Raw genomic sequence first — 27,146 nt, forward strand, 5'->3', positions numbered from 1 at the left:
GATCTCTCGCCTCTGACAGCTTCTGCACTCTCCCCTTCCTCCTCTGATTACGCAGCCCAATCTGTCACCCGGACAACGGGGGCCTGTACCCTGCTGATGGCTTTCCACACATGGCAATAATGACTTTTGGCAGGCCAGGAAGGCGTCAGAGGCGAGTTTGTGTGCCCCTTCTTAGAGAGAGGAAGGCTCCCTCTCCCTGTTAGTAAAAGCACTTTGTGAGGTTCTTGGGTAAATAAATGAGTCATTTTAATCCAACTGACAGGCTGGCACCTGAGCAAGCTGCCTTCCATCTGTACTCCTGGGTCTCATGGAGGCCGCCAGTTGTCAAGCCCAGGGCCTTCAAGGCTTCGTTGGTGAATGTCTTTCAGAGCTGACTTTAGTGATTCTTTTGCCCTAATTAGGTTAAAGGAATAAAATGAGGCTGTGATCAGGCTTAAGTTTTGGGAGCTGAGAGGACAGAACTGAAGCCTTTCCAGCAAGTCAATTTCTTACTGATCTGGTGTGAGTAGCTAACACCTTCCTAGAAGCCTGGGCCATTGTTGGCCATTGTTGACTGCTCCAAGGGCCGAGTAGGATGTGGTGAGGGAGAGTGGAGAAGTGTTACAGTTGTCATGGTTTCTTCATTATGAAATGCACACTTGGGTTGTAGTTACTAGGATGGTTCCTGTATACACTGTCTCATTTGTCCTTCATTAACAAGTAGTTCTTAGTCACAGTACATGTAGGTGACTTGGTACAGCAGACTGACCGGCTTCCCCAACCTGGCTGACTCCCAGTGCTGCCAGGCTGGTGCCAGTCCTCCCTGCTGTGGACCAGGTCTGACTCTTCCTCTAGTGTTGGGAAGGGGATGCAGAAAGTGTCTGATTTAAACCTAGGTGTGGGAGGGATTGGCTGTTAGCAAGCTCTGCACAATGGAAGAAACAGGAGAGTCCAGCAGGGTGGTACATGCCTGCAGTCCAAGTTCGAGAGACTGAGGTGGGAGGAATGGAGTTTACCTTCAGCCTGGGCTCCCTAGCAATACTGTCAGAGAGGGAAACTGCAGGTGGGTGACTGGGTGGAGTAGCGGCTGCTTGTGACCTTCAACTCTCATTGTTTCAGCACATTGCAGTTCAGTAAATTTCAGTCATTGTTTTAGGTTTTAGGTTGTTTTGTGTGCTGGGGAGCTCACTCAAGGCTTCACCCAGTGAAGTGCCACACCACTAAGCTGTATCTTCAACCCTATTGTAGAATTTAATCTCTTTCCTGGCTGAAATTACTAAGCTTGTTGTGTGGGGTAGAGCTTGTGGGGGCCAGACATGGCCTCTCCAGGCTCAATTTCATGTAGAGACTGCTATCATTTTCTGTGTATGTCTATTCCAGCAGAGCATTAAACTTTCCACACAGCCTGTCTGAAGAGCTCAGGTAGCCCCGATCCTTTGCCCTGCGTCGGAGCACTGAGCATTCATCATTTCACACGAAGAGTTTAGCAGAATGAAAAACCATTAACTTCCTCGGTGTTGGCAGTGGTTAGTGCTGAGAGCTGTTTCTGCTCCCCTGTGCTTGTAGAACATTCTAGATTGTATTCTCACAAATATTCTAAATTGTGAGCTCCACAGCTTCAGGCTTTCAAAGGATGCTGGGCTGACAGCGTTAACTTCCATTTACACACTTAGGAGTGCAGCCTGGTCCTGTTCAAGCATCTTGTTCTGTCCTTTCCTTGCTTCTTAGAGAAACTTAGCATAGACTTGTTTAAAAAGGCTATTTATCCCAATTGTTACTTTTGTTGTTGCTCTATTTTTTTGAAACAGTGTTTCATTGTGTAGTCCTGGGTGCCCTGGAACTTTGTTTCACCAGGCTGGCCTCAAACTCACAGATTTACCTGCCTCTGCTTCTTGAGTGCTGGGATTAAAGGCCTTTAGCAACACACTTGGGAAAATCCTTACTGTTAAATAGTGGAAGGGGTTCTGTAGTCATGGCCGAGTGGTTAAGGCAATGGACTAGAAGAAAGTGGAAGGGGAAGCTGTTTTAATGCAGACATGCTCAGCAGTGAGATTAGGAAAGCATGCTGGACTTAGACAGTCGTCCTTTCCATCATCAGAGTCGCAGCTGATACAGACAAGGGAGCCAATAGAGTCAGGGTCCTGGGTGAGATGTTGAGAGGAAGGCTACTCCCATGACTTTGAGTCCAGACTCTACAGTTATGTCCCTGCTTAGTGGAGAGCTGGTGGACACCACTCACCCCACTGATTAAGCACAGCATTTCTCGTGTGCAGCCAGCAGGCCTCCCTGTGTCTTGGAGTCAAGAGTAGTCCATACTGCCCCAAAGGTACCATCCTACCAGAATGCCAGAACCCTACCTTGTGGAAACAAATAGTTATACCTAGAGTGTGGAATGTTTCTTTGGAGAGCATCAAAAAAATAAACAAGAAGCTGGAGAGGTGGTTCAACAGTTAAGAGCACTTGCTGCTCTTGCAGAGGACCTGGGTTTTGTTCCAACATCACTAGCACCAACATCACTGGTTTACAACTGACTGTAACTCCACTATCAGGAGATCATACATCCTCTTCTGGTCTCCACTACTCCTGTATATACATGGTACACTTAAACATACATTCAAGAAAAGTGAACAAGCAAACAAATAAATATATATTTAGGCCCACACAAATACATATAAAAAAATTTTAAAACCCTAAAGTCAATGGGAAGCAGGAGCATTGTCTTAGTGTGCTGTTGCTGTGAAGAGACACAATGGCCATTGGCAATTCCTATAAAGAAAAACATTTAATTGGGGCTTCCTTCCAGGTTCAGAGGTCTAGTCCATTGTTGTCTTGTTAGAAAGCATGGAGGCATGCAGACTGACATGGTTCTGGATAAATAGCTGAAGGGTTCTGCATCTGGATTAGTAGGCAGCAAGAAGAGAGAGAGCCACTGGGCCTTGCTTGAGCTTCTAAAACCTTAATTCCCCCTCTCACCTCCAGTGACACTTCCTCCAACAATACCGTACCTCCAATAATGCCGATCCCTATGAGTCTATGGGGGCCCTTTTCATTCAGACCACCACTGGCACTGTTCCAGATTAAGGAAATCTAGAGCTCTTGAGCAGGGATTGTGTTCATTGCTGGAAAGAAAAGCAGCCGTAGGATTTGGTTGATGAGAAAACAGTATTTCTTTGATTCCCTCAGAGTTGCTCATGTGGTGCTTAGTAGAGGAGTGGAAGGCCTGCTGAAGTGTGGGAGACTGAGCTGCCACTACATTTGCAAGTGCGCGATGTATGTGTCTCCTGTGTCTGTGTCCTCATATGGAAGGAAAAGCAGCAGTTAAAGTCAGCAGTTGATGGGTTAGAGAAATGATGGACAAACCACTCACTCTTCTGTAGGTTTAAATTAAAGTTTTCTATATATGTTCAGAAAAAATGAGAACACCTATTGTTTAAAAGAAACAAACACCATAGGAAAATACCAAGAGAAAAGTAAGAACCACCTTGAATTTCTCTGTCTGAAGAAGTTACTTTTTGTTGTTGTGTAAGACAAGATTTTACCTTGTGGTCCTGGCTTGCCTAGAGCTTGCTATGAACATGCTATGGCCTTTAGCTTAATGTCACACTCCTGCCTCCACCTCTGAACACTGGAATTACGGAATTACAGATGTGAACCACCACACATAGCTGTTGGCAGTTTTGAGCCCCTTTCAGGGTATTCATCCATCTAGTTAATGATTTTTGTTTTTATAATTTCTCACAGCCCCACCCCTAAAAATTTGGGGGGATAGAAATCAGATTATTTGTTTTTTAATTTTTTTTCCTGTGTGCTTGCAAGTGTGGGCATGACTGTGCCCATGTATGGGTGTTAGAAAACTACTTCAGTCGGTCTTCTACCTTATTTGAGACAAATACCCTATTGTTTGCCACTTACAGACATGCACTACTGTGCCTGGCCTTGCAAGGGTTCTGGGCATTCAAACTCAGGTCCTCATGCTGGCCTACCAAGTAGTCTCTCCAACTTTATTCCTTCATGGTCTTGTTTTAAAGTGCTCCTTTTTGGAGTTGGTTAGCATGTTCCTTGTCTCCCATATTCCTGCAAATTAATAATTGGTTCTAGACAGTTGATTGGATTTGTCTTCTAGGCTTTAGCCTTTAGAAAGAGTTAATTGTAAACCACATTAGTTCCTATTGCATAAGAGCTAATCACCTTCCTTCACAGTAGACACTCTAGTGTCCATTTTGTGTCTGTGACCTGTCTTCCTCCTGGTCTCGTCTTTCCTCTAAGGATAACTATTTTTCTAAACGTGGAACGCTTTTTTTTTAAACGAGTATGCTTGTGTTTCTTACACAAAAGCATGTTATACATACTCAAAGGTCTTTTTAGAAACTCTCTAAGTTAGAATTTTATTCTCTTTCCATCTTTTATTCAATCTGTTTCTTCATAGACAGTGCTGAATGAATAACCTCTGTTTACCTGGTATTGCCTTTTGCCAGCATCTCTGTAGAAGTGAAGCAAGTGTAGATGAGCTTTGTAAGTATGACCAGGCTCTCTACAATGAGAGTGTGTATGGTTCTGCATTCCCACCTCAGTGCTTGAGGGATTCAGCATCTCTTGCATTGTAAATGTACTATTGGCAAATAAGGCCTTGCAAAAGGGAAGCAGGCCTGCATCTGAGGCCTCCCCCACATAATTATACCTCCCCCACATAATTGTATCCTAGGCTTCAAACCTTGTTTTTTTTTTTCTCCCCTCTGACAAATGGGGGTGATGGCTGCTTTTAAGATTGGTTAAGGCAGGTTGGTGAGATGGCTCAGCAGGCAAAGGAACTTGCCATTAAGCTTGACAGCATGACTTAAGTTCTAGGAACCATATAGATGAGGAAAGAACCAGTACTGCAGGTTTGTCTTCTGACCTCCACACATGTGCAGTAGCATGCACCCTCTCCCCCAATAAATAAATTTAATATTTTTAATTAAAGTTGAAGTATTGTAGGTAAATGCTGAGCTCCACTTGGTGTCTTGGGTGCTGGTAGACTCTTGCTCTTACTGCTGGACTTGGATGTGAAAGCTAAGTTTACATTACTGCTACAGACTGGGCTGTTCCATCTAGTCTCTGCCAGAATGGCAGAAGGATAGAGAAAGCTGAGAACTTGGGCCTCTATGGGTGGTGACCAGTTGAAAGGGAAAGTAAATTTCCATCTCTTTTATGGCTTCTCGGCTGTTCAGTCAAGTCTTTGAAGTGATGGGCAGGTTTGGAGTGTATCCTAATCTTAAATCCCAGAAGTGACTGCAAACTACTTAATCTTTGCTGCTCTAAACCCAGCAGACAGCATCCTCAGTAAACACTGCTGCTTACCCCTTTTTACAGATGAGTGCCTTGAGAGGTATTCCAGAAGCATGCTAGCGTGCTATATGACTGTTGTCACTCAGCATTATAGAAGTATAGGGTTGGGATAATGGTTCGTGGACACATTGATCCTAAATGGCTTTTTTCTAAATTATTTGAGAGATGGCTATTTATTTGAAACATGGTCTCTCGTAGCCAGGCTGACCTCACACTTGCTTTGTAGCTGAAGATGACCTTCAGTTCCTGATCTCCTCCCTTCAATCTCCAGTGTTGGAATCAGTGTGCCATCAACGCTATCCAGGATTTCAGAATTCTTACATGATCCATTGCCAGCTGCTATTTAAGGTCTTGACTGACCTGCATATTGTGTTATATGAGTTGTGAAAATTGTCTAACTCACCCCCAAGCCAGAATTTTTTTTATATTATTTATTGGGTATGGGTGAGTTTCATGACCTGGTATATGTGTGGAAGTCAGAGAGCAACATGTGGGAATTGGTCATCTCCTCCTACCATGTAGGTTTTAATGGTCAAATTCAGGTTGTTAGGCTTGCTGGCAGGAGCTTTTACCCTCTGAACCATCTTGATGGCCCCGATTCAGAATTTTTAATGATAGATGGATTTCAATGGGCCCTTAAGCCACCTGAAGTTGTATTCAGAAACATGTATGCATGCATGTGTGCCTCTGTGTGTGTGTGTGTGTTTACATCTTCAGAATTTGTATTATCAAGTATTAAACGTTCAGAAACTCAGCAAGGCATGGTGACACATTGGTAAGGCTGAGGTAGGAGAATTACCTTAGCTTCAAGGCCATCCTGGGCTAAAACATTCTAGGGGCCATAGCGCAGTAATCTGTCTCCAAAAGGAGCAGGGAGGATGGACTCAGTTTTAAACCATAAACTATATTCTTTTTGTTTTAAAGGATGTTGCAGCTCGAGGCTTAGATCTTCCACAAGTCACCTGGATTGTTCAGGTAATCTAGTCATTGAGGTGTTGTGAGTATATCAGCATGAGAAGATGCATTGTATGATCATTAGTACCCTCTTGGGTGTTTCCCTGGTAACCAGGAAGCAGCCAACCAGCCCTGTCTGTACAGTTCTAACACCTTTCCTTAGCCCAGCCCCTCTGCAACACTGCAGCAGAACAGCCAGGGTGCATTCTCAGGAGAGGGTGGCAAACTCTTTGGCTTCTGGACTAATTTCTTGTAACAAACCGAAGTTTCAAGAGTCTGAAAATAACAGGAGTTACCCAGGCCCTTGGGAGGCTTCATTGTGTCCAGGAGGAGATGGCTCAGCTGTCCAGAGAGTGGTGTCCATGTACATTGACCTGCAGGGAGCAATTAAGATCCTGACAGGATCTTACACAAACCTCCTGCCTTAGACACTTTGCTGCAGGGTACAGGTGTTAGCGCTGTGGTCTAGTGGGTTTTGTTTTGTTTTGTTTTTCTTTTCTTTTCATTACTCTGCCGATTGGTATTTTTAAGCCTGTCTGTCGGGGCCAAGGGACATGTGCCCTGTTTACATGACTCATGGTTTATTCACATTTTGTGGCTTATCTTAGACTGCGAAATTTGATCTGCGCATCATAAGTTATCATGTTGGGACTGGACGCCTTGTGTCTCTTTCCTGCTGGCCACAGAATCATTGGGAGAGGGGTAGACGGGTGATTTTAGTGTGCCAGTGGCAGATTCTGATTATGGGAAGCCTTTCATATAGTATATTCACCTTGGTCTACTGATCTTCCATTTGTGTAGCAGGAGAGAGAGAGAGAGAGAGAGAGAGAGAGAGGGAGGGAGGGAGGGAGGGAGGGAGGGAGGAAGGGAGGGAGGGAGGGAGGGAGGAGAGGAGGATGCCTGCCTGATTGTTCTGCTGAGTAGGAACTGTCCCTTAGGTCAGGAACGCACTCCCAGTAGAAGCCTGCCCTGTCTGATCTTGACTATCTACTTCCCTGATTGGGTCAGAGTAGGGTTGCAGCAAGGTGGTTGGGCTGCCCCTGGGGCCAGCAGCGGAAAATGGACTCTGCCAACACAGTGGTGGTGCCCTTCATTCTTATGCCTTTTGTCCGCTCTTCCTGCCTCCCAGCTGCTATGTCTATCAAGGAATTAGGCCAAGGTCGTGTGGCCGTCTCTGGGAAATTTACCCCACCTGCCTGCATTTCAGCTTGCACAGTCACGACAGTAAAAGATGCAAGAAAACGAAGAGCCCTGTAAAGTTCAAAGAAGACACACGACGAGACACGTCTTACTCATCTGAAACTTGGCCACTATTCACATTTTTATGTCAGCCTTGTTCCAGTGAAGCCAAGAGCTTCAGGGTTGAATGACGGCTTCTGATTGTGTTAGAGTAGCCGTAGCCAGGGTACCTGGAGGCAGGTGAGGGGTATTACTCTCCCAATTAGTTGCAGTACCTTGATGTATGAGTGCCTTCATTTGTATTGTCCTTTTTAGTACAGTGCTCCGTCTTCACCTGCAGAATACATTCACCGGATTGGAAGAACTGCCCGGATTGGCTGTCATGGGAGCAGCTTGCTCATTTTGGCTCCTTCGGAGGCAGAATATGTCAACTCGTTGGCTTCTCACAAAATCAAGTGAGTCAGAAACCTGAGCGGGGTTTCAGCTGATCTCATGTAATTAACTTTCTGTCGCTTTTTGAGTGGATGGGCCTTGTAAGCTGCGGAAGAGCCATTAACCCTTGTGATCCCTAAATGAGTTCTAGAATAGCCAGTGGCAAAAACTGAAGCCCTCAGTACCATCCTCACCTGGCAGTTCCCATTGCAGTGCTAGTAAGTTATAGGGCGGTCTGTGCCCCTAGCTTTTCAGCTTTTCAGTAGGAGGCATGCCCTTACAGCCAACTTCTCCAAGACCTCTTCATGCTCGGCTCTCTTCCTTGTGCTTAGCACCTTTCAGCTTCAGTGCTGATTTGTCTTTAAAGGGATAATAATGTTTTGCTCAGCACAGAGTTTCTCCCTTCATGAAGGAGAGATCCCCAGAGCAGTCGGAATAAGGCAACTGGCTGTGTATCTGCAGCCTCCATCTCATACCCCTGTGGGAAGCTCACAGAGAAATGATTGGCCTGGGCCACTTAAAGGGACTTGTCTGGCCTTCCGTAAATCTCAGCTTGTAAAGGCTTGCAGTTTTTGACACAGATCTGCTTTTAAGAATTTCTTCTACTCAGATGACAGGGTGATGAATACAAGTCTATTTGGAAGCCCTGGAAGAGCTGTGTGTCTGCCCAAGGTGGTGGGATATGATGCATGCCAAGCCCAGAAGCTTCATTGGCTGCTTAGGTGCTGCTTAGAACTGATGCTGTGCTGTGCTGTGTGTGTGTTTGTGTGTGTGTGTGTGTGTGTGTGTGTCTGTGGGCTGCCGTGTGGTTCCTGTCTTTTCCTCTTTGACCAGCCATATGTTTCATGGAAGGACACTCTTCCCTGAACAAAGTTGTAAACAGTGCTAGAGACCTGGTCTGAGGATACCAGTACGACTGACCACAGACTTGCAGAGCTGTGTATGGCTGTCCCGCCAGCTCTCACCACATTTCCCAGTAGGCAAGATTCTGTCTGTCTAGTGAGATTTCTCAGAATTTTCAAGATTGTTGGTGTGGGAATTTGTGTACAGGTGGGCACCTGTTCCTGGTGGTCATTCAAGTGGACCAAAATTAAGATAGCTTGGGTTTTCCTTCTATTTGCCTTGCTCCTCATCTTAATCTGTCAAGTGAAAGAATGGTTTTGTTTCATGAAGAAGCACACGTTTGTTTTCACTCATGAGAGGCCCTGTGTTGTTCAGGTAGTTCATCTCTCCCTTCTGGTTATATCTCCACCTGGATCAGTGCCCTCCAGTGTGGGACTGCTTGATATTCCTGTGGCCTGCCAAGGGGCTCCCCAGGCCTATTCACTCTGTCACAGTCCTCAGAACCTGAGGGGCCACAGTTACAAGCGGCATGTGTCAAACACCAGAGCTAACAGCATAGGTGCTTCTGTCTCTTGTTTAGATTTCTTTTTAATAAACATATTCAGGTTAATTTCTGTTCAGGGTTCAAAAATGAACCTAAAATTGAAAAGGGACAGTGACTAATTCAAATAGGAATTATTAGTGAGCCAATTATTTTAAAGTTGTATTAACTACCATCCTCTTGAATGTCAGCACTTCTGTGCTGTTTACATGAAAGAAAAGACACAAGGAAGGCCAGGCTTTGACAGGAGTGTTGAGAAAGATGAGTATAGGGAAATGTCAGAGGAAAGAAGCTGAGCATTTCAGGAGTATCTGCAGAGTAATTTAAAAACTGTCACATAGGTTGAGGGTCCCACCCAGATGCCACCTGTCTTATGACTAGACGTAATCATTATAAATACTGGACCCTGGGTTATTAGGGAGCAGCAGGCATCACAATTCTTTGATATCTTTATGCAGGCTGTTGCTTTGACTTTAATACAAACTAAAATAAACTCTAATAAGAAAGAGTGACTTGTCAGCTGGATTTGGAGCCCAGTTGGTAGAATGCTTGCACAGATCCCTGGGTTATAACCCAAGTATGGAGAAAACTGAGTGTAGTGGGACAGACCTGTAACCATAGTATTTGGGAGAATCAGAAGTTCAAGGTTATCTGTGACTTAGTGAGTTCAAGGCCAGTCTGGATTATGTGACACATTGTCTCAAAAAAAAAAAAAAAAAAAAAACTTAAAAAAATGTTTTTTAGAAAATCACATTATTTGCAATAGAAAGGATAGCCCAGAACATTTTTGAAATTTAAAGGGCACATTAATCATTAAAAAGGAGTCAGTGGAAGAGGGGGTATGTGCATGTCTTGTGCTTGAGAACACAAGAGCTAGGCATTGGGGTGCTGAGTAGCTGCTGAATTGCTGCCTGCCTTGTGTGGGGGCTGCAGAGCTCTTCTTACAGTTCACTCTAGAAAACTGGGCAAGAGCAGGTGCCCTAGCTGTTACTGCCTCCGTCTGAGTGCTCAGACTTGGTTTCTCAGTCCTTCTCACTTGTTTATGGTGCTAGTTCCTTCCTGCTTTAAGTAGTTGCTTAGAAAGGCATTGCTGGTTTATTAAAATGTAATCTGCCTGCACCAGCCTCCTGAAGGCTGGGATTAAAGGCCTGCACTGTGACTGCCCGCCATTTACTACATCTTTTAGCCCTAGCTGTTTATCACATTTTTTCCTCTCTGTTTTAAAATTTCACTCCCATATTTTCTTTTTGTTGTTTTGTCTTGTTATCTTGTGATCTAAGACAGAATCTTACTCTGTAACCCAGGCTGGCCTTGAACTCACTTGGGCTTTTGTCAGTCCTCCCGCCTTAGCCTCCCATATGCTGTAATTGTAGCTGTGAGCCACCAAACCCCACCTCACTCCAAGTTCTTACATTTGTTTTCCATTTGTGTATCTGTGTCTGCCCCTCCCACAAAGGTAGCAAATAGGAGTCAAATGGGACAGAGAGAAGCATAAGTGCATTTGTCCCACCATTAGTTTTCAGGTGTAGGAAGCAGATTTCAGTCACATGTCTCTGTCTTCACAGGTGGGGGGTGGGCAGGAGAAGTGCTCTGGGGGAAGGAGTACCCTGGCCTTGCCTCCCGTCTTCCCAACCCTTCACTCCTGCTGCAGCTACCTCTCCCTGCTGTAGAGACATTTCTCCTTCCCAGGTCTGTGTGATACTGAGGGTGGGGGCTGGGGCTTGGCACTCAGGAGGAGTTGACACATCTCAGGTTTGTGGCTGTCAGATGTGGCATTTTCATTCATAGCCTTGTCAGAGTAACCGTTGGGGAAAGGTAGAGAATTGTCTTCGCCACTAAGAGGTTGCCATTCGTGTTTTAATTTGCTGTTACATTTTCCGAAAGAAGAAAGAAAACATACAACAAAATCATTTGTCTCTTCATGATGTGTTTCTCTCCCCTGGAGCTCCTCCTTCCCTTTCCTCTGGAAGCCGACCTCAGCAACTAACTCACATTTTCTATCTCTGATTGTGCTTCCATATTGCTCCCAGTTCCAGAGCCACAAGGCCTTGTAGTCGCTGGGTGTATTGGAAGCCCAGATGCTTCTCAGTGGCCAGTCTTGATCTCTTATTTTGACTCCTAGCTTCAACAGTTTGCTTGCATATGACTCCAAGTTTGGGGATCATTTGGTTCTCAGCCCTGAATGATGAAGAGACAAGTGTTAAAGATTCTCTAGAGTAGACAAAGAACAGAGCTGTGAATAGAACTGAGGCAGTCAACATCACCACTGTAGTCTTTGCCCATAGTTAAGGGTTTTTCTAACAACTTATTTAAAATGGTTATTTCCTTGTCTGCTCAAGTCCAAGTATTACATCAGGAAACAAGCCTTCTGTGTTAGTAACCAAGCTTTAGTAAGAAGTAATGGCAGAGGACTGACAAGGTAGCTGACCTAAGTTCCATCCCGAGGACCCACGTGTTAGAACTGGCTCCTGCAGTTGCTCTTTGACCTCCACACCAGACATGTTGTATGTATGGGTTCATGTACATACACAAGCACATACAAATAAATAAAAATAGTGCAGGCCTAGTATGGTGATATTTGCTCATAATCCCAGCCCTTGATGGAGGCAGGAAGATCAAGGCCAACCTAGGTTCCATATTGAGTCAAGAATAGCAACCTAGAGTACATGAGACCATGCCCGAAATAGTGGATGAAAAAAGGAGACAAGATGAGTGGCCAGATAGAAGGAAGAACTCATGTGTCAGGTAACCTGCTTTAGACCCATCAGGGAAATGGAAGTACAGTGGACACTGGCTGACTTGGTCCTGTTGCTACCTTCCCTTTTATCAGATGTCTAAAAGCCTAAAAATATCACCCTTGCTGGATGTGGTTGGTGCACGCCTTTTCCCAGCACTTGGGAGGCAGAGGCAGGTGGATCTCTAAATTTGAGTTTCAAGACAGCCAGGGCTACACAGAGAACCCCTGTTCATGAGAGAGGGAGGGAGGGGAAGGAAGGAGGGAGGGAGGGAGGGAGGAAGGAAGGAAGGAAAAAAGGGAGAAAAAAATTACCCTCTTAAGAATTTTTATTAGCATTTATGCTGTGGCGGGGGAGCATGGTATAAAGTATTAAGGTCAGAGGACAACTCTGGGATTCAGTTCTCTCCTCCTACTATGTAGGTCCTGGTGGCTAAAGTGAGATTGTGGGCTTGGTAGCATGCTTCTGTACCAGCTGAGGTACTCGCTAGCCTACTGTTTCTTCTCGGGTGTTGTTTGTACTGTTCAGGTCTAGTTTCAGGACAGGCCAGTTTTATACTTCAGAATTTGGGCTGTCTCTGGGAAAGTTAAAAAGCTGACTTCCATGTGCTCTTCTTACAGTGTTTCTGAGATTAAGATGGAAGATATTTTGGCTGTCCTGAGAAAGGATGATTGTTTTAAAAGGAGACAGAGAGGGGCCCAGGTAAGTGGCTCATATTTTGATCTGGGCAGTGGGGTCTTCATATGTGGGCTATTTGTTCTGCCAAACAGAGTATATATTTTAACGACTGTGAGTATTAGCTGAAGTCAGAGCTTGATGATTGTGGGGTTTTTCCTATTCTTTCCTCTGGATGTGTTTGCTAGTCTCATCCAGTTAATGGGCGCCAGTCCATTCTGGAGGACTTCCAGGCAGCAGCAGGCTCCACAGAAAGGAGGTCAGGGCATTGAGTCTGGAGCCAGCATTGTAAGTTCAGCCAGGTGGTGGCCCTGCTCATCATCAAGGCCACTTACTAGACCTGTCCATCCATGGCAGAATGGAAGAAATAAATATCTCTGTTTCTCTTTCAGACACACTTAGGTTGTCCATTTTTTAATGTGAGTGCACTGTCCACAGAGGAAGAGTAAAGTTAAGATCATTAAGAAGAAAAATGTTTACTATGTGTGCAGCTCCATATGGAGATAGCGAGCTGTGCTCACTCACAGACCTGAGCATTCCCTCCTGCCCCCGCCTCTCAGCCCAACCCCTCTAATCCATTGCTCAATGTAGCGTATGCACATGTGTGTTGATCTATGTGACTTGGCTAATTACTTGAATATTTCACATTTATTTTCTTAGACCCGATGCTGCAGTGGGAAAATCAGAGCCATTTAGATCAGGCTGAGATATTCCTCTCATGCATCAGGTGCCCTTATTTGGACCCATGCTGCCTTTGAGGCAGGTCTAGATTTGCCTGGCCCTGGCTTAAACTCTTCTTTCAGAGCACACCTAAAAGAGTTTACATCAGTAAATGGTTTTGTGTGGGGCTCCCCTAAATCTTTCTAGTAACTTCATGAGGTAGCTAGGACCTCAGGAGAGTGGTGCTTAAAGTGAAGGAGCTGTACAGCCCGGGAAGCCAGCATCTGTCCTCAGAGCACTCTTACCAACCTTGCACCGGGTGGCTTCACTCTAACCAACCACGGCCCAGGAGAGCTGAAGCTGCTTTGTTTCTTTGTTTTGTTGATGAGACAGGCTTTCACTGTGTCTCCCAGACTGGCTCAGCCTCAGCGTGCTGAGTGTCCAGGGACGCACAGACCTCTGTTCCAGCGGCACCGACGGGTCTGCCCAGACCTTGGTGTAGACTGCAGTGTACAGCAGCCGCACTCTGGACTTCAGGCTGAACTGTTTCTTCTGGTAGAAGTGTTTGATGTTTCCACAGAGCGGTTTGCTCTGTAAATGACACCACACCACAGATCCTGGAGACTAGAAAAGGCTGTTAAAGACACAGTTGATCAACAAGTTATTTTAAGTGATTCTTCATGTGAAAGAAACATCACAGCCATACTAGAGTGAGCTTATCAGTCTATTTTTAAGGGATTAAGGACCTCTGTTTATTCTGTAATTATTATGCTTAAAGGTTTTTTTTTTTTTAATGTTTTAATGCTCCTGTAGCTACTTCAAGCTACTTCTTGAGGTTCCAGTCCAGCTCTGCAGTGCCAGCAGGGAGCTTGAGAGCTATGGAGGGTGCGGAGTTGAAAGTGGGTGAAGAGCAGGTCCTTGGCTCATCTTCTCAGCTGGTGCCCCTGGGAAGTGCTAGCCTTTGCAGGCCTCAGCTTCTTCATGGGTAAAGTTGAGATGTACATACTCGTCTAAGGAGAGGAGAGGGTAGTGTGAGGTATACTATGGAGTAGGGGAGGCTACACAGTGTGATGGCCACACTTTCCTGGCAGTGCTGTATAGAGAAATGGAACATATGTGCCTGCCGTTCAGAAATGAGAAATGGCTAGAAAGTGACAAAATGAGATCCGAAAAGTTGGGTCAAACTTAACCTTCTCCAGACTTTTTCTGGGACCAGCTTTGGTTTGAGTTTTATCCCTGAACAGACTTTTCTCTACAGGGAGGTGCTCCTTCATCTGTCTGAAGAGTGCCCCCACCCCCAGGAGGACTTGTCCCCAGGGAAGGGACAGAGCAGCTGCATTTCTCTCTATCCTTTCAGCAACTGGCCATGTCATTTTTAACATCTGCCCTTCTGTGGTCTCGTAGCATCAGTTCTTTTCCGTAAGCCTTTCCTGGCTGGGGGCCAGACTCAAAGACGTCCTCAGCCCTAGGAGCCATTGTAGAGGCCTGAGCAAGAGTCAAGCCAGCCTGGACTCGAGTCTTTGCCTCGCAGCTGGTACCTGTGTGGCCTTGGGCAGATTGTCTTCCTCCTGAACTCAGTCTTCCTGTCTGTAGAAGGAGAATAAGAGTGTCCATATTTGAGGGTTGTCTGGAGTTTTAATTGAAATGAGGCAGAAACAACTCATTGTACTTCCAAACCATGTGAGTTCTCCAGAGCAGAGACGGCCATCTCCCCAGCTCACCCAGGCTCCCACCTTTAGGTAGAAATGAGTTGGATGCTTTTATAGTTTTACAATTTGCTGCTGTTTGTTTGAGGGGGAAGTCTAAGTAAGATTGGGTTTTCACTGACATTACCAGATATGATTAACTTGGAAAACTAAATTTTATCACACGAGACTTCCCGTTGATTGAGACATAGCTTGTAGGACCAAGTTTCATTTTAATGCGAAGGAAAGAATGCCTGATCGAAGTTGCTGTGTTGAATCACATAGATACCTGGCCTGGAAGGGTGCAGTGGGTGCTGGGTCCAGCTTCTGTTCTGTTTCTCATGAAAAGTATACCTGTCCTGGGTAATCCCTCCCAGCAACACAGACAGCTCTGCAGCAGATGCACAAGTGGCCAGCATACAGATGCTGCATCTCGCTACCATACTCGTGTTCTTCACCAGCTCCACTCGAGCCCATGGTAAATGTCCCTTTGGCACACACGTTTTTGGGCTTCCATGAACAGAAGGAAAGCGAGTGAAGCATCTGTAAAATGTATATTTCATATTTAGGTGTATGAAATATATATACAGCTGCATCTGGGTGTGAGTGTTCACCTTCCTACAAAGAGAATAAATTTGATCTTTCAGGTTGACTGGGAGGCACTCAGAAGGTTCTGGGGACCATGGGGTGAAGCTTAGCTTGGCAGGAAAGTGATTAAAACAAAATTCTCCCATTTAGTTAACTATATCTTGGAAGTTGGCTGTTCAGCACAATGCCTCCACTGTGCACACACCCTGCCCACCACTGCTATCACCTAGAACTTTTCATAGTCAGAGTGCTCCAGCCTAGCTTTCTCTGAGGCGTCTGTCTCTTGGCTGCTGGATGTTGTGAAGCTTTCAGGGAGAGAGTGTGCACCCTCCCAGCATGTTTTTATCCAAGTTTTTTTTTTTTTAATTTGTGTGTGTGTGTGTGTGTGTGTGTGTGTGTCCTATGAGCTCTACTTGTAAAATTCTCCATACTGTCACTGGCATTGGAAAGTGTTAAAACCAGATCAGAGCCCCTAGCTCATCCTTTCTCATAGTCTTTTGTCTCCTGGATCAGTGGGGTGTTACAGACAGAGGCACACTGAGAGCCAGTAGAAGGCTGGAAGCATGTTTTTCTCAACTGCCCATAGTCTGCTAGCTGCAGGTTGGCTTCATTAGCCAGTAGCCAGCTTGTGATTGTGAGGGTGGGAGAGGCAGGTGCTGCCTGCTCACAAGCCTCGGGGCTCTGACCCACTCTCATTACAGGAGCATTTACCTGTCTAGGGCTGAGGTGGCACTGCCGAACTCTGCCCCATTCTGTCTTCAGTTTAAATTTAGCCTATCCTCCCCACAACCAAAAATTGCCTCATTCATTCTCAGGAGGGGCAGTCTGAAAGTATTTCTGGAATTGGGGGTAAGACATGTTTTTTCCTAAATGTATTGTTTTCTGTCATTAACTTTTTCTTATGTTTCACTAAAACTGACCTCATCATTTTAACGGTGTAAGCCTGATTTTATCGTTTTTCTACACATTTCACTTGTACATACATTCACATTATATATATGTGTAATTTTTTTTTGGTTGGGAAGAAAAGATGCCTCATTTTGAAACCTAAAGGGGGGAATAAGAAAAGCCCTTTGTAATATATTGCCATATTATCACTAAATCCCCTGACAGTTGTGACACAGAAGCAAGTCACCTGTCACTTAAGCTTGAGGTCTCTTTAATTTTCTCCTGGAATTCGCACCAGGCTGTCTTTAATTTGAGGCCTTTATTGGAATTCTGAAACCTCTCTGCCTCCCTGGCTCTCAGATCTATTCTGAGAGCTGTTACAGAATGTATACAATAACCAACAGAGGGATTCAGAGAGGGCTGCAGCTCTGTTTATTTAACACTCTAGAGGGATTTTTGTGCTTATTCGGTCCTGGCTGCCCGGCTTTCAATATCGCTTTGACAACCATTCTGCCCTTCTCATTAATTTTAAACAGTTAAAACACAGGAAAAAGAGGAAAAAGTTTTCATTATTAAAGTGCTTTACTTTTTAATAACAGAGGATTCTGTCCGCCAGGGGAAAGGGCATCCTCACTAATTTCACATTCATATTAAAAAAAAAATGCAGGCAAGGTGACAGTTGTGCTGCTGAGGTGGCTTAATGAAAGGGGGGCAGTGGAAAAGTTTGCATCTCACATCAGCTAAGAGGTGAGAAATCCTTGCTAATGACAACAGCAAATGTCCACTTTGGTAACACGACTCCTCAGTGGCGCTTCTCCTGACATCGTAGTGGATAAAACCCTTAGGGGCACTGTGTACTGTGAAATCAGCTAGACTGTCATCAGCCAAACAGGTAGCAGGATGATGTGACTACACCAAAACCATTTTCATGTTGTTAAATCTCTATTAATGCAGAAAAGAGTGTCTGTCCAAAAAGAGGCTTTCTCTTCTCTCCCATTTGTTCTTTCTCTTCCAGCCTTAAAAATAAAGAGGGGAGACACGGCCAGACACAGGTGCTCACACCTGTCCTCTAAGGGCAGAGAGGAGGCCTGGAGTCTACACAGGAGGATGGAGTCTGGGACACTCGGGTGACCCGCCTCTGTTGGCTACAGTCTCCTCGTCCCTTGTTGGTTGTGAGATAAAGGAAATAAAAATGACTGCTTTCTAGAAGAAATTTCTAAAAGACATCTTTTCTTTGGGACTTTAAATTAAAGATGAAAATTGTCTTATATATTTTTTAATAGTTTTCAGTGGCTATAGTGGTATTCCTGGCCGCAGGCAGCCTTTGAATGTGGCTTACTGAAAAGCTGCCTTCTTAATAGGCCCTCAGAACTCAGCTTAGTGATTACAGGCTTCTGGAGCAAACCTAAAACACTGGCAAGCAACCTCCTGGAAGGGGGAAGCAAACTCAAGACTTGGGGATATAAAGCCTTTTAAGGCTGAATTTAGGCAGATCACTGGAATGGTCTTAAGGAAAAAAAAAATGCCTTTTTCCACTGAGAGGGGGGATAAGGGAGAAAAGTTACTTAAAAAACAGCACATGTTCACTGTTTAAAATGGCAGAATTAGGCTTGGAAAACTCCAGAGTGCTTCCAAAGGTCTTTCACTTTGAACATGAGTGATAAGAGGTCATGAAGGAAAGTAGGCAAACAAATAAATAGACCTGGTCTGCTCCTTCTTAATGCCGTCTTCATCTTTGCTTGACTTTAACATCTTTATAGCTCCCTTCTTTCCCTAGTAATATTGAAAGGATTACCCTCGTTGGCCCCTGGGTGGTTACCCTGTGATTTTACTGTTATTAAATCTATTATAAACTGCTTCATTATTCCTGACTTCAACTCTGCCTCCTTTAATCCTTCCGTCACCTCCCAGAAATCCCATGCCAGTGGCCCCCAGGAAATCCGAGAACGAGCCACAGTACTGCAGACAATATTTGAAGATTTCGTGCACTCCAGTGAGGGGATGGTCTCCTGGGCAAAGAAAGGTAGGTGGAATTCTCAGGAGATTCGGGGAGGGGAGCCCCACAAGGTGCTGGCCTCACCCTCACCACACGCTTCCATGGTTGAGAGGACATTCAGGGACCTCTGTGTACCAATCAAAGCCTTCATTCTGCAGTAATTCTGCAGGGTTTGGAATCAGGCTCAGAAGGCTTTAAAGTGATATTAAATGCTAATTTCATACATCTCCATCTTTTGCACAAATGAGGCTTTATCTTGGCTTATCTCGGGACTAGAGCTTCTGACCCAACAGCTTGAATCTTAGGGATCTGTTTTTCTCTGTCTTTGAACACCAGACAGTAGAGATGACGTGTGGGCAGAAGTAGTTGTCAGGATGGAAATTGGAGATGAATGTAAGGGCTGGACGCCTTAGACCTAAGGAATTCCTGTTCGAAGGTCCAAATGAAAGTGAGAATGGTTGTAAGCACAGGCCATAGACCATGAGCTGGGCAAGTCACGGAAGTGGTGCTGAAGCAGTTCTCAGACCCTTTGTGGTGTAAATTAGCCCTTGGGGTCCCGGAGGTAAGGGTGGAATTAACAGCTCATCTTGAGCAGTGGGAGTGGTTACAGTCGCTGACTCTTTTCCCTAGTGGAATGTTCCTGCTGCTGACTAATTTACTCTAATAAGACCCAAATTTGATAGGCTGGAGAGATGGTTCAGCTGTTAAGAGCATTGCCTGCTCTTCCAAAGGTCCTGAGTTCAATTCCCAGCAAACTCATGGTGGCTCACAACCATCTGTAATGAGGTCTGGTGCCCTCTTCTGGCCTTCAGGCATACACACAGAATATTGTATACATAATAATAATAATAATAAAAAGACCCAAATTGGAGCCAGGCAATGGTGGTGCGTGCCTTTAATCCCATCACTGGGAAGCAGAGACGGGCAGGTTTCTTGAGTTCAAGGCCAGCCTGGTCTACAGAGCAAGTTACAGGACAGCTAGGGCTACACAGAGAAACACTGTATCAAAAACCAAACAAATTGAAGAACCCTAGTTGGAGGAGTACACAGTTCTTTTTGGGAGTTCCTTGAGATTTTTGAGGAAAGTGAAGTTTATTTGTTTTCTTTTTTTAAACAGGAAGTCATTCTGTAGTGTAGGCTGGCCTCAAACTCAGTCTGTCTGCCTACTGAGTGCTTGGATTGAAGGTGTTACCAAGCCTGACTATCGTTCTTTTAAAAATAGTTTTTATTTAGTTTTGAGACAGGCAGGTCTTAAACTTGGGCAAGCGTGTACCACCGCTCCCAGCCAGAAGTATCTTTTTAAAAGTAATTTATTTGGCAGTGTTACTAGAGTTTGGTGCTGTTCCAGATGCTTCAGGGCATGAGGAGGCAGGTAGAAAGCATCCTCTGCTTTGTAAGCTGATGTATTAAAGGTACGGGAGCAGCTGTGAGATAAGAAGGAGTGTTGCAAGCGAGTGTTTTAGATAGCAGTATAGACTACAGAAAGGGACAACAGGTAAGGGGGAGGCAGGTATGTGTGGTTGAGGCCAGAGTAAGCCCCACTGAGAAGGTGGTACTTCAACAAAGCCGAATGGGCTAAGTATTTATATTATGAAGGAAGGCACAAGAATGGGTTAGCTAGGGCAGACTCCTGTAGAGTCTTGAAGATTGCTCTGAGGTCTATAGGGTTACCCTGAGAAGGCTTTGAACTAAGGTGTGGCTCAATGTGCTAAAGGAGTTTGGTTGATTAGTTAATTTTTTGTGTTGTGTTTGGTTTTTTGTTTGTTTGAGTCAGGGTTTCTCTTGTAGCCCTGACTATCCTGTAACTCACTTTGTAGACCAGGCTGGCCTCTGCCTTCTCTGTCTCTGCCTACTGTGTGCTGGGATTAAAGGCATGCACCACCATGCCCCGTTTAGCCCTAGGTTTTATTTTTTTATTTTTTTTATTTTTTTATTTTTTTTTTGATGGAAGCAATTTCTTTTGTTTATTTATTATGTATACAATATTCTGTCTGTGTGTATTCCTGCAGGCCAGAAGAGGGCATCAGACTTAATTACAGATGGTTGTGGGCCACCATGTGGTTGCCGGGAATTGAACTCAGGACCTTTGGAAGAGCAGGCAATGCTCTTAACTGCTGAGCCATCTCTCCAGCCCCCTAGCCCCCCTAGCCCTAGGTTTTAAAAAACCACCTGGCTGCCATGTGAGAATTGACCCTAAGGTAAGATTGAAAGCTGGAGATTTGGCTCCAGGGAGTAGCCATCAAGCAATAGATGAGAAAAACAGAGCAGCAGGACTGGAGATGCAATTCAGTGGTCGAACACTTGTCCAGAGAGCACAAAGCCCCCTAGCTCCATTCCCAACACTGACAGCAACAACAAAAAGATAAACAGATGTTTTCAGATAGCCCTCATTATTCCTCAGCCCAGGGTTTGGTTATCAAAACACTTCAAATAGAATATAATGAAATCTATTATTGCCAGCCATATACAATTGGTGTGTGTCCTTCTATTCATTTCTCAAATAATACCGTCTTCAGCATTTTCCAAAAGTGAATTTAACAATTCCCCGTAGTTCTCAAGAACCTTCCTGTATATTTTTACCTTTGGAGGAAGGTGACTGGTACAGCTGAATTCGGGTTGGTAGTGACATCACAGTGGAAAGAAAGAGGCCTGTCCACACTGTCCACTTTGGCTGTGTCAGTGGTATTCCCATACCTTGGCAAGATTGCCCTGTGTATGTGCCTGGATAGTTCCTTGAAAGCAAGCAGTTGTCAGAGACTGTCTGTCATCAGCCGTCTATTGAAGCTGTAGTAGCAGAGCTGCTTCCCATATTCGTGGTGTTTCCATACAAGAAGAAAATGTATAGAGCACTTCTCTTGTTTGCCTACTGATTTTCACTCCAGATTTATAAGGGCTGGAACCAGCTGCCCTCACCCCTTAGATCTCAGTCACCTACCTCGGGACACAAAGACCTTCACTAATTTCTCCTGTTTCTTAGGATTGTTACTGGGAGGTTTGGAGGAATGTATCAGCATCTGCCACTCTAAAGGAACTGAACCTATGACCTACAAAAAGTTATTGTACCCCATAAATGGATACCACCTTTGCATTTCAGTTTACATATACAAATTTCTCAACCAGCTTGCTTCCTTTTGAGACACTGCAGAACCTGCCTCATGAATAGTTAAAAAGCAGCTGGCCTTGCCTTTATGGCAGAAAACTAGGTAGAAAGTGGGTAGAAAGTATGCATTTGTTGTCCTTTTCCATTTCTCGGCCTCATTGTTATTAATAGTCAGTTTAATTGTCCCCAGTCTTTACAACAGTCACTCCTTTTCCTCCCTCTGTGTGTCGTTTAGCTAAGGACTCGGACTGCAGAAGTAATTGTAATATGTTCTCAGTCTAGATTCTCAAATAAAGTTTTGGAGAGCAGAGTTTGCCTACACATGCCCCAGTGCCATAGTCTGTCCTCTCCATCTTCCAGCCTCCCGCAGAGGTCATGTGTAGCCCTTACACCTGTGCTTGTTTTTTTGTTTGTTTTTTGTTTTTCGAGACAGGGTTTTTCTGTAGCTTTGGAGCCTGTCCTGTAACTAGTTCTTGTAGACCAGGCTGGCCTCGAACTCACAGAGATCCACCTGCCTCTGCCTCTTGAGTGCTGGGATTAAAGGCGTGTGCCACCACCACCTGACGGAAAGGATACTTCTTAGTGGTAATACATTTACCTCCTCACCTCAGTGGGAAGGCATTGGCTGGGCACGGTTGACAAGTGCTTTGTCTTTTAAGAGAACCATTTACAAGGCATTTCTTTTCTCACATCCTTTGGATAATGTGGCTGCTGGTATAGGTATGTATGTCTTTGTGCTGGACCAGATGATGTGGGGCAGCCTGCAGTATTGTTCCTCTGCCTTCTTATCCTAGGAGTCATCTGTATGACATTCCCATTCCTGATCCAGATGCCCACGAATAAAAAAGGACAGGGTGTCCAAGTGGATTATTTTAGACAAATTCCCTCTAATTCATATACCTTAAATAGCTCCCTGGAAATAAGAGCTAGCAACTAAAATGCTCAATTTTCATTGCCTGTAGCTCCATCCGTCACTCTGAATAAACGTCTCCTTCCAGTTCTCCACTTTCTGCTGTGCTGGTCCCACAGCCCTGTTCCTTTTGTGCATTATAGACACTGCCAGCATGAACCACATCCTGCCCCTGCTGTCTCAGAGTTAGCCAAACAGGGAAGTCCATGCAAGTGTGCAAGGACAGCCAGCTGTCTTGGTCCCCAGTGACACTAGAACCTGGAAGACACAAAGTTTTAGTAAAAATATGCAGTGTGAAATGCTGCCTGGGCCGATGTCTAGGCATAAACATTTCCTGCCATTGCTCAGCAACTTATCCCTATAAAGTTTTCAGCTGGGCACCTACATCTCTTAGGACAGATATCGGTCTACTTTCTTGCTTATGTGTGTTATGGAGCAGGAGGGTAGTGAGCCAGGTAGAGATCCAGGGCTTACCTGTTTATGTGAAGAGTGGCATCCAGGAAGTGAGATATGGGCTGACTTTGGGGTGACCCAGACTCTTGGATTGGCTTGGCTCATTGGGGTGTTTTAGACCAGAGGTAAGTGTTGGGATTGGGAGAAGAAAGGGAAGTAGAGGAGTTGGGTTTTAGTGGTCACTGCAGTGTCAGCAAGTCTCTGAGAATGTACCTGAGTGGGGCCTGTGTTGGAACCCTCTAGACAGTGCAGACCATTTGAAGTGTTAAAGATGCTCTTTGAAAGAGCTGGTCCCTGGTTATTGGAAGGGGAGTGAACACAGATTTAAGAGAGAGGTACAGAGGAGTTGCCGTGCTTATTATTTCTCATCGATTGGGAAAAGGAGTTCACTTTGCTCAGTAAATAGAGCTTTGATGGATTCCCAGGATCCTTCCAGGAGATGATCTGCTAAAATGACACTTTTTATTACTGTTCATAAACGACAATCTCCAGGTGCTGCTGGGATATTACACTTAAGCTGTGGGCAAACTTGCCAGTCCAGTGGCTCAACCACCCAGATGAGGGAGAGGCTGGTGCTTGATGCCTCTTTCATCAGCGGTACACCCTCCTGGTAGGGAGCCGGGTGTGAAAGTCAAAAAGCAGCTGTGGGCAGAATACATTGCATATTGTCCCTCTGCTGGAGAGAAGGGGGGCGGGCAAGGTGTTCACTTTGTCTTGTTGTGGGATATTCAGGAAGTCAGATATAGGAAAGTCTATCCACAGGGGGATGTCTGGGTAAGGCACAGGGGCCCAGCCAAAACACCAGCACCCCAGGAATGGAGCCCAGATCTCCTCTAGCTCAGATAGTGTCTAGAACCTATTCCTCCTAACTATGAAGTGGGGCTGCAGCTTTGCAGCTGGGCTCTCTAAACGTGTAGCAGGTACCCTGGTCAACTGTTACCTTCACTATTTTAGTTTTTATGATTTCCTTTCTCCTTGGCATACTTGTGTGCATTAACTATTCAAAAATAACTGATTTTTATTCCTAATATAATTACCTAAAAATTTTTGTAAGAAAATGTTGAGCATTTAGTTTCTTCATGTATTCTACTATATTGAGCAAACAGGTATCAAGTACATATTATATGCCAGGCACTCTGGTCGGCCTTGAGACTGTGTATAACAAAAGAAAAAACAAGCCCTGCCCTGTTGAACTGTTGCAAACTCTTTAGTAAAGACAAATTTTATACAATTTATTTGAGTGATAATTTTGGCTGTAATTTTTTGTTCAGGGATTTTTTTTAACTTTTATTGTTTTAATTATATGTATTCATGTGTATCTGTGTGGTATGCATAGGTAAGTTCAGTTGCCTAGGGAGGAACAGATGAAAGTGAGAATGGTTGTAAGCACAGGCCATAGACCATGAGCCTGGGCAAGTCACGGAAGTGGTGCTGAAGCAGTTCTCAGACCCTTTGTGGTGTAAATTAGCCCTTGGGGTCCCGGAGGTAAGGGTGGAATTAACAGCTCATCTTGAGCAGTGGGAGTGGTTACAGTCGCTGACTCTTTTCCCTAGTGGAATGTTCCTGCTGCTGACTAATTTACTCTAATAAGACCCAAATTGGAGCCCGACAAAGGTGGTGCGTGCCTTTAATCCCATCACTGGGAAGCAGAGACGGGCAGGTTTCTTGAGTTCAAGGCCAGCCTGGTCTACAGAGCAAGTTACAGGACAGCTAGGGCTACACAGAGAAACACTGTATCAAAAACCAAACAAACTGAAGAACCCAAGTTACAACCCACCCTAGGGAGCTGAACCCATCCTTCATGTCAGATCCCTACATCTCAGGCATGTGGCTAAGAGCTTTGGGCTAAGAAATGCTCCTGGAAACCTAGATCCCTTCAGAGCTGGAATTACAGGCTATTAGGTGCTGTCCAATGTGGGTGCTGTAAACCAAACTCAGGTCCTCTGCAGGGATTGTACGTCCCTCTTAACCAGTGAGCATCTCCCCAGCCTTTTAGAGACTTTAAGAACATAATACAAGTGTGGCTTCAGGTTGACTGTTGTAATTTCCTGGTTCCTTTCTCTTTCTTGGCAAGGTAAATTTGGTAGCTTTGAGACTTCAGAACCCCTCCCTTCTCCTTACTTTCTCCTCCCCCTTTATTTTAGCTCTGCAGTCTTTCATCCGAGCCTATGCGACCTACCCCAGGGAGCTGAAGCCCATCTTCCATGTTAGATCCCTGCACCTTGGGCATGTGGCTAAGAGCTTCGGGCTAAGAGATGCTCCTAGAAACCTCAATGTCTCCACTGTGAAGAAGAAGGCAAGCTTGAAAAGGTGAGATGAGAGCTAGATGTGCAGAGCTCTGTTTACATTAGCAGGCGAGGTCATCTGGAAGACTGGTGGCCAGCTCTTCTATCGTGAGTGTGTGTGTGTGTGTGTGTGTGTGTGTGTGTGTGAGAGAGAGAGAGAGAGACAGAGACAGAGAGAGACAGAGAGGGGGGGGGTTACTACTAGTGTCTGCTTGTCTCAAAATACAGAAGCACTTGGAGCAAGGGGAAAAATCATCCCTAATTCTGCAAAAAAAAAAAAAAAAAAAAAATTCAGTTGGACACAAGTATAGTGGGGATTACTGAGCAGAAAGATGGGTCTGTTGAGTTATCTTCATGTCCCAATAGAGTAACTTGGGAGGCTTCTGGTGTGTTCCATATCATTAACTCTCGTAGCAGTCTCTGTCCTTGTGAGCAATGGAGTGGGTTGGGACTGGGGACTTAGAAGAGCCGCCTGTACCCTACCTGTACTGTTGCTGATGTACCCCAGGTGCTGAGTCTTAACAGAGGCAAAAACCAGATGGTTACTTTTTTCCCGAAAGCAACACATATCTGGGTACAAGATTTCTTTGTCCAAAGGATCCTTGTAAAAGAAATGTCAGGGTGACAGAACTGACCTTTGAGGTCAGTTGTCCTTTGTCTCTGGAATCAGGGATTACGCTTGTCCCTGAGTCTAACCTTCCACAGTGCTGAGCTGCGTTAATGATTGCTCTCAGAGTGTCTGTATTGTATCCTTTCTCTCCTTACGGAATGGTGTTCTTTCAGCAGCAGGCGTAGCCTCACACCATAGCCAGAGCACTGGAGACCCCCGAGAATGCTCTGTAAAGGGCCTTGAGATAGGGGCACGTCTCAGGGTTGGGTGGCCTGTATAAGAAAAAGACGGAAGAAGTAAGTGCTGGAGGACAGAAACTTTTCCTCCCTTGCCCAGGTTTTGGTGTAGTTTTAGTTCTAGTTGCAAATGCTACCACGTTCCCGCTCTCACTTGAGGTTAGGCGGCCTCATGCTTTGCTGCTCTTGCCATGCTGTCTGTCCTGCTCCTTTCACCAGGAAGCACTCATTGCCTCACTAGCTTGGTCAGCACCTGACTTCAGAGGGAAGAGGGGCTGCCCAGTGTAGGATAGTGGTCTTAGAGTTGAGGGACTCGGACTTCACTTCCAGTCCCAGTCTCATGGGGTCCTGGGAAGCAAATGACTTGGTGGCAGCATTGACCTTACCTTGAGAAGCCACTAGGGATAGAGCAACTGCCACCTCATGTCTCAGCTGACCCTAGCTAGCAGATGGGCACCAAGGCCACTATACCCCGTGAGCAGCTGATTGAACAGGGCTTTATTCAGGGAAGAATGGGCTGATTAGCTGCTAAAGAGCATGTAAGATGGTATGGGGCTGCCTTTGATGTCTGGCTGGCGCAGCAGGGAGCCAGGCGGTGAGTGACAGCAGTGTCATAGGACCACTCTGAGGGCTGTGCGCTCTCTGTTCTTACCATGTCACCGCTCTGTGGCAGCCCTTTCCTTTCCTGTTGCTGTGCCCCCTTTCTTTTGAAGGCTTTTCTCACCATGCACCCCGCCCCTGACTTTCTAACACAGCCGGGCACCGAAGAGACAGTGGGTACCTTTTTGTATTGGGAAAGTGTTGTCAGTTCTGGAAGAGGAATGACTTTGCAGCTAATCTACACATGAACCATATAATTGTGGCCAGGGTGAGTGGCAGAGAGAACCGACAGATTGTCCACACATCCGTCAGGGCTCACGCAAATGCCAGTTGCTGCTTTTTAAGGACTGGAAAGAAAAGTTTATTAAACCCCACAAGGTGCAAAGAATTGGGCCTTTGCTGTGGCCTTGATTATTGTTCTGAGCTGAACGTCTTCTCTGAAATATGCCTGTCAAGAAAGAGAACTGGTTCC

The 27,146-nt window shown here is 45.2% G+C and overlaps 1 protein-coding gene across 2 annotated transcripts in view; it reads left to right on the forward strand.

The window, feature by feature from the left end:
• Nucleotides 1–27,146, forward strand: part of Ddx31 (DEAD-box helicase 31) — a 69,968-nt gene that overhangs the window by 30,270 nt on the left and 12,552 nt on the right. Inside the window, exons 15-19 of one of the 2 annotated variants that reach the window (XM_038336663.1) lie at nucleotides 6,229–6,279; nucleotides 7,753–7,892; nucleotides 12,609–12,690; nucleotides 18,396–18,507; nucleotides 25,088–25,253. In XM_038336663.1, coding sequence (XP_038192591.1) covers nucleotides 6,229–6,279; nucleotides 7,753–7,892; nucleotides 12,609–12,690; nucleotides 18,396–18,507; nucleotides 25,088–25,253 — 551 coding nt within the window. Of the gene's footprint in view, nucleotides 1–6,228; nucleotides 6,280–7,752; nucleotides 7,893–12,608; nucleotides 12,691–18,395; nucleotides 18,508–25,087; nucleotides 25,254–27,146 lie in introns of those variants that run through there. The other variant, XM_042055439.1, reaches the window with a different exon arrangement.

Source organism: Arvicola amphibius, chromosome 7 (genome assembly GCF_903992535.2).
Source record: "Arvicola amphibius chromosome 7, mArvAmp1.2, whole genome shotgun sequence".
Lineage (NCBI taxonomy): Eukaryota > Metazoa > Chordata > Mammalia > Rodentia > Cricetidae > Arvicola > Arvicola amphibius.